The sequence below is a fragment of the Sinocyclocheilus anshuiensis genome, unplaced genomic scaffold (assembly GCF_001515605.1).
Source record: "Sinocyclocheilus anshuiensis isolate Anshui unplaced genomic scaffold, SAMN03320099.WGS_v1.1 scaffold1136, whole genome shotgun sequence".
Classification (NCBI taxonomy): domain Eukaryota; kingdom Metazoa; phylum Chordata; class Actinopteri; order Cypriniformes; family Cyprinidae; genus Sinocyclocheilus; species Sinocyclocheilus anshuiensis.
This window is the reverse complement of record NW_015548521.1, coordinates 931,314-939,057: the sequence shown is the minus strand read 5'-3', so window position 1 is coordinate 939,057 and position 7,744 is coordinate 931,314. Positions and strand designations below refer to the sequence as shown.

The window sequence follows — 7,744 nt, the reverse complement described above, 5'->3', positions numbered from 1 at the left end:
AAAAAGAAAAGAGAGAGAGAGAGAGAGAGAGAGAGAGAGAGAGAGAGAGAGAGAGAGAGAGAGAGAACAAGGTCCCGAAACTTCTGGTTAAAAACTTCAATTTTGCACTTTTTAAAACTGAAATTATTATACTATTTGAGTACAATCAAATAATAATTTTTAATAATTTGTTAATTCTATTATTATTCTATTAATGTAATTTTAACTTTTTATTAATTATAGTTTTTGTTAAACATACAGTACACGTGCTCCAGCTTGTAGTGAACTCTTCATATGTTGCAATGTGTATTGCAAACAGTAGCCTATTGGCTGCAAATAGATAGTATTGCTTCCTCATTTCTAAGTGTATATGTGTGTGTAATATTTTACACATAGCCTACATACATACATACATACATGAACTAGGAAACCATTTATCATAAGATGCAACACTATTTGCAGTACACAATGCAAAATGCATGTGCATATACGCTCAAGAAACAGTTCTTATTATCAATGTTGAAAACAGTTTCTGTTGCTTAGTATTTGTGTACAAAGCAAACAGGGACACTCTACCATTCAAAAATGTGGGTAAGAATATGTCACATTAAAAAAAAGAAGACGAAAAAAAGAAATGAATACTTTTATTCAGCAACAGAGAAACCTTTAGTTTTAAGCTAGTTACTCAGCGGGCATCTGAGAAAATAGCTGCTAGGCGTGTTATAATGAAAGGCAATTAGCATACAAGTACAACTTCTCCCGAGTCTAAATGGGGAAAGATCAAACATTTCTCCAAACATTTTAATAAATTAGTTCAAATGAGTATTAAATTATAATGGTAAATTGTATTTTTCAGACTGTACAGTAAATCACACACATTTGAGAATAAATCGACAGATGGCAAATCTAAAAACATACATCTTGGCTCTTTAAGCTGAAAGGTGGGACTTCCACTTCTATACACCTTAATAAGGTTAGACGACACATTGAATTTAACACAAATGAAAACAAGAGATAGACTAGCCAAAAATTAAATATAGTGCTATCCTGACTATGTTCTACAACCACTACATTAAGCATTACAGTTTCTCCCACTTAAATTCTTACAAGTGGTCCGTCTCCTCCTCCTTATATTGTCTAATGTGTAAATCACCTCTGAAGCTACACCATCACAAAGAAACTTTCCTCTGGCTAAGTACCAACAGTTCCACAATCCAGCTTTCAATGCGATCCAGCTCCTGTACTACACCAGAATCTAGGCTTCTACATCTAGAACAGTGAGGACACATATAGAAACACCAAGTCTCAGCTCAGCGTAACAGACATGCATCAAAACTGCTAAAGGAATCTAAGTGTAAAGAACAGGACGAAAGTGCACTCAGCATGCCAACTCTAACCTCTTTATTTAGCGGTTCATCTACAGACAAGCCAGACTTTTCACACTTCGGTCTTCTGCATTTCTCAGTGCTCGCTCTGTTGCATAACTATGAGAAATCATCTCATATCAGACTGAGCAATGCAGACTTCTCCTTTCTCAGACTCTATCCGTCATAGTTTCTGGCTGTTGAATACAGGCCGGGCGGCTAATTCACAACCTGAGCAAATCCCTATCGTCAGACATCTGAGCCTGCGGTGAAATTACAGCTCGCCCTTTCAGTCTCTCAGCTGCTATTAGACAAAGTGAGCGTTTGAAGCATATGCCACATTCTGTAGGGCATCAATTGTACAGGGGGCTGTGCAATATTGAACCAATTTCAGCTTAAAAGGCCAGAAATGCCTTGAGTAAGCAATCCAGGAGAAAGATCTAATCAATCTGGTACACAAATCGGTCCCAAATATGGGAGCTGCGCATTGCTGTGTGTGAATTCAAGGTTATTCTCAATTTTCTGTGCACTACTCTGGGATGTTCTGTTAATAGTAATGTGCAGTAAGTGAAGTATCCTTCAAGCTCAAACGAAGCAGGCCTACCGTGTAAGTTGTTTTTATACAATAATAACTATTAAGTGTTTTCATGCACTATTGCAAATCAAATCAATAAACTGAGAAAAGACACCTGCGATTCAAAAAAAAAAAAAAGAATTTTCATTTTATCTGTAAAAGAAAACATGCCTAATAATTCTGCACACCTGAATATGAGGAGTTTTTCACTTCCAGCCTTCATGGACAATTATATATCACTTATAAATGATTAAACACAAAATTAATAGTAGTTATTAAGATTGATGTGGTTTGGAATTGGTAAAATGTGCTTGGAAAAAAAAAATCATCAGAATATCAACGTGCCTAATAATTATGCATGCGGTGTATTAAGCCTTGTTTTCAGAGATTGCATCTTTAATATCTTATGCAGTGTTGCTTCATCTTGTTCAATATAGTTTGTTTAATTATATAAAAAAACACTCATTAAGAATAAGATGTTTTGCAGTGCAAGTAAATGTCTTCACTGTCATTCTGTCAGCAATTACTCATTATTTTTTTAATAACAAGGCCTGAGAAAAAGCTGTTAAAGTTGGGGGAAAACATGTAATTCAGTCAGATTGCAAGTGAAGTGTGCAATTTCTGTGCCATTAGAGTCATCACATTCACAACAGAACTGCAAGAATATTATCTGCAATTATTTTGCACGATTAATTAACGTTTTAAAGGAGACAGTGTTTTAGCTTTTTTTGAAAGAAAAACCACCTACAAATGGCTTACTTATAGTTGTCTCTGCAGCAAAGACAAATGACACACTTTAGCTTTAAGAAGATTGTGTAAAGTTAGACACTTGTATCTAATCTGATTTGCCCTTTAGCTGGTGCTTTTGTAACTCAAGCAGAAGCTTCCAGTAATTACAGAGAGGACAGAGTAACTTGAGGTTAAGTGTCTAAGGCACAATGGCAATACTTAATAGATCACTGAGAAAAAAAGTTAATATTTAAATGCTTTGATGAATCTGTGTTTAAGTGTGATCACGGGCTGTTCAGAGACAGAAATCAAGCCGAGCTGTGCATCAAAAGCCCCGGCACGCTGATCAGAGACATGCTGTGTGTGTCCCCCTGCATCTCTGCAGCGAGGAAACAAACACACACACACACACCAGCGGCCCATGCGCATTCACAGTCTCTACCCGTCCAGATGGCTGCTTTGTGGAGTGCCTTCCGCTCTGCAATTACAGCGATATGAAAGTGGTTTTCTTTTTTCCCCATTATTTCTGATCAGAGAGGGAAACGGAGCTGCCAGCGGGTGTATGAGAGTCTGATAGATGCCCACGCGGGCTAGAACACCCTGCATTTAAACACAAACACGCTGCCAGTGAGAGTGACGCACAAAGGCCTGTGATCAGACAGAGATCCCACCTGGAGAGAAGCTGCTTTATATGCACTGGGCTACAGAGATGGAGAAGTCTTCAGGGGAGGGTAATCAGATGGCTCTGGGAGGAGGCAAGTGACAGACACGGGATGAACCGTGCTCTGTCTGTCCATTTTGCTTTAACTCTGGCCTGATGATATTCTATCTCTCCTCGTGGTGTCAGAAAGCTGTCCTTCTAGAAAACTCTGTATGAGTGACAGAAGACAGAGTGAGGAAGGAAAGAAGATCATGGGTTGGAGTTATGGCCTATAGCTGTGAGCACCAGGGGTGTAGTAACCACTATAACTACACTTTCAGAAAGTTTGTCACAGACAATTTCAGCAGACAGAATGATTGCTAGACAAAACAACAGTAAGGCACATACACACAGACAGACAGATTGTTTACCACATACATTTTTACATGTCATTTTCTTTCTGTCTTACTAAATAGGTTTATCTTTAATGATACTAATGCGTTTATTTCATAGAAGTTGTTGGAATATTCAAGGTCTTCATTCTTCGACATTTGGTCCTAAAAGCACACACCCAGGTAGGGTTGGGTATCGTTTTTTGTTTTTTTTCGATACTGGTGCCAAATCGATACTTTTAAAATGGTTCCGGTGCCTAAACCGATACTTATTAAGAAAATGAATAAATACAAATTCCCCAAAAAATGATGAATTGGCCATTACACTATAAACACACGATGTCTGTTTCATTCATACTGGACGCCAGCGGGCGCCCTCGCACAGAAAATCCACATATCCAGTCACAGAAGTAGCGAAACTCAGGAAATCCCTTATATGGACAAAGGCATCACTATTATAGCTGTAAGTTAACCGAGTAAACCGAACATATAAACGTTTTGAATGATAAAACAAAGACAATAAACACTCGCCTGCAACAATATAGTTTATCTGTTTTATTCAAGCCATCTGGTATTTTCATAATAATTAAGTTGCTTAAGTCGGAATGTGAAAACAACATGGACACTCTCGTTACTACAAAGATGTGTTGGATTTGTATTATTAGAGATTTCTGACTTGAGATCACGTGCATTTTCTCAGTCGGGAAATTATTTTTCACGTGCGGTGCCGGTGATGATGCTTCTTACATCCGTTTCGGAGAACCAGAGGACAAATATTTCAATCGATCGCTCAGGCATGACACCGAAATCTGCGTTCGGATTCAGTTCTAGTACATACCGGTTACATAGGTACCGGTGCCATATTGTTACCGGGTTTCGGTACCCAACCCTACACCCAGGAATTCTAAAAAATAACAAAGATGCTGACATTATAATTCTCACTGAAACCTGATGTCAAAAGGATGTGCTTACCTACTGTCCCCTCAGGCTACTATGAGGTAATGAACATGTCTTTGGCCAAAACCCCCTGAGTCTCACAAAAAACCTCCCACCAAGAAACAATCTTGACCAAACAGTAAATAAAAACGGTTAGTGCTTAAGTTAGTAAGTTAGTGCAGCCCTCAATTCTGAAGAATTAAAACATCTAATCACTACATTTATTAGCCAAAAAAATTAATTATTATTATGTTTAAAAAAAGTGAAAAATGGTTTGACTCAGACTGCAAAACATTAAGAAAACAAATTATCAAACCTAAAGAACCAAACAATGCAGACATAACATAAGAACTGAATTCTGTTCCAAAATTAAAACAATACAAAGACACAATTAGAGAAAAAAGAAACACCATCTGACCAAAAGTGACCACAAGAAATAAAACATTCAATAAATCATAATCAGTTCTGGGATATGTGGAATAATCCGAGCACAACAATACCACAAGACTTACCAATACAAGACAGAAACATTTGAATGAAATATTTTGAAAATGTATATGAAGAAATCCCACCAAAACACGTTTTATAATCAGATCAAACAAAGTCTACAAACTTATGAAAACACAATTAAAAATAATCAAAACCCACTTGACTTTCCAATTATACAAGGAATATTGACCAAAAAAAAAAACTCAAAAGCCAAAAATGTAAAAAAAAAATCTTGTGGTCCTGACAGCATTCTAGGTGCAATGCTGAAACACAGCACACCTGAGCTTCAGACAGCTGTGCTCAAATTATTCAACTTTTTTTATTACCCCAATTCACAAGAGTGGAGATCAACAGGACCCTAATATTTCTGGAGGCATGTGTGTGAGCAATAATCTGGGGAAGTTATTTAACAGTAGAATTGTAAACTTCCTTAACGAACACAATGTCCTGAGACCAAGTCAGATTGGCTTCCTTCCAAATCACAGAACTAAAGTCCACAATTGCACCCTACACACCCAATCAATAAACACGTAAAACAGACCAAAAATGGAAAAATATTTGTATGCTTTGTTGATTTCAAAAAAATCATTTGATTCTATTTGGATTATATTATATTACAGATTATATTACAAACTTTTACAAAGTGGACGGTAAAGTTTGACATAATAAAATCTATGTATTCAAACAACAAATGTGCAATACGAATTGGCAATAAACATATTGAATTCTTCACCCAGAAGAGATTCAAGAGGTGTGTGGCAGGGCAGTATCCTGAGTCCAACCTGTTCGACATTTACATTAATGAAATAGCGGCGCAGGTGGAACAGTCCACTGCCCTGGACTCACTCTACAAGACAAAAACATCAAGCTTTTGCTGTACTCAGATGATCTGATGCTGCTGTCATCCACTCCACAGGGACTACAGCAGCACCTAGACCTGCTGAGCTAGAACTCACAGACACAAAAAGAGCTGCTTACCCAGAGAGCAAAGAGTGTGTGCTCACTGTAAGACAGGACAGAGACGCACTTCCTACTCCACTGCCACAAATTTAAATCAATAAGAGACCTGAACAAATTCACAGGCATCATACAGAACTTTACAGCCATGACTGAAGAGGAACAGATAAAGATAATATTAGGAGAGGGACAGACAGCAGCAGTGGCTGTGAGATATGTATAGATGTGCCAGAGCCTGAGAGACAGCAGGTGAATGTGTGAACTGTGTGGACTGTGTCTGACCTCAGTGTGTTTCCCTACTGTACACCACAGTGACCCTCAGTATGTGTGTGTTTTTATGTGTTAAACACTGTGGTATCAAATGTTCATGTTCTAATTTGTTACACTGTTTATTTAAGTGTAAATCATATTGTAATGTTTTCTTCTATTATTTTGATCTTTTCATGGTCATTTATTATGTTTTTTGCACATATATTCTAAGCTTTGGCAATATTGTATTGTTTACAGTCATGCCAATAAAGACATTTTCTATTTAAATGTATAGACAGAACAACTGAATGACAGAATGATAGCTAGACAAAACAACAGCTAGACATTCAGACAGACACATAGACTGATAGATACAAAGACAGAACAACAGACAGACAGACAGGATAAGATAGATAGATAGATAGATAGATAGATAGATAGATAGATAGATAGATAGATAGATAGATAGATAGATGAGCTTTGGTGCTCATGTTGGCAACGTGAGTTCAAATGTGGCTTGTGACATTTTCCGATCCCATTTTCTCAGTTTCAAACCTCCTCATCCTGTACTGTCTGAAGTATCACTATCAAGAAAAGCTACAAATAAGTCAAAACAAGGAAGAGAGAAAACGGATACAAGAAGCGAGAGATGGTTATTTTTGTTCTTCTTGGTCATTAACAGCATGCTGTGCGGCTTAACCACAGCTCTAGACCAATAATCTGTCAGACGGTGATGTACTACTGTCACATTCATATGCACACACGTCACTGGACCCCTTCCAGAAACAGCAGGCATTCAGCAATACCTGACGGCCACATTAATCCAGTCAACACCGGTCAAAGCCGTCAACACTCAGGAACAGGTATAAGATCACATGGGTTTTGAGCGCCGCTGCTCTCGTCCATCAAGCTATCACTTAGCCTGCAGAAAGAGATGACAGACTCACTCGTTTGCTCCTCTTGGAGTACGTGTTCTTCAGCAGACGATCTTTCACCCGCTCCTGGTCTCGCCCCATGCTGGTGGCCAGATTGCCGAAGCCGTTCTCGTCTATGTCAGGGGTCACGTTCTCCTCGGCCTCCTTCTGTTGTTTGACTACAATCTCCTCCCATTTCTTCTTTTCCATTTTAACCGAAACATTCTTGTTCTGACGGGGGGGGGGAGAACAGGACAGAATGAGAGATGTTATCCACTTACTCTGCAGGTGAGAGGTTCATGATATCAGTTCAATTACTGCAAAACACATGTATATGCACAGCAACGTCAAATACCTTTTAAAGACTAGGAAGAAGAAAGAAAAAGGAAGAGATGAGAGAAAGGATAGGAGTGGGAGAAAAAGCACAAAGTGGCAGAAAGGCAAGAAAAGGGGTGGAAAGTAGCAGAAATAGCTAATGGAATGGAATGGAAAGGAATGGAAAGGAAGGGAAAGGAAGGGAA

General features: G+C 38.3%; 1 protein-coding gene across 9 annotated transcripts in view; it reads right to left on the bottom strand.

Moving 5' to 3' along the window:
* The window catches only part of LOC107656817 (autism susceptibility gene 2 protein-like), a 314,131-nt gene that overhangs the window by 234,981 nt on the left and 71,406 nt on the right, over nt 1–7,744 (bottom strand). For all 9 annotated transcript variants that reach the window (XM_016444764.1, XM_016444766.1, XM_016444763.1 and 6 more), the window contains exon 2: nt 7,257–7,454. In XM_016444764.1, coding sequence (XP_016300250.1) covers nt 7,257–7,454 — 198 coding nt within the window. The remainder of the gene's footprint in view (nt 1–7,256; nt 7,455–7,744) is intronic.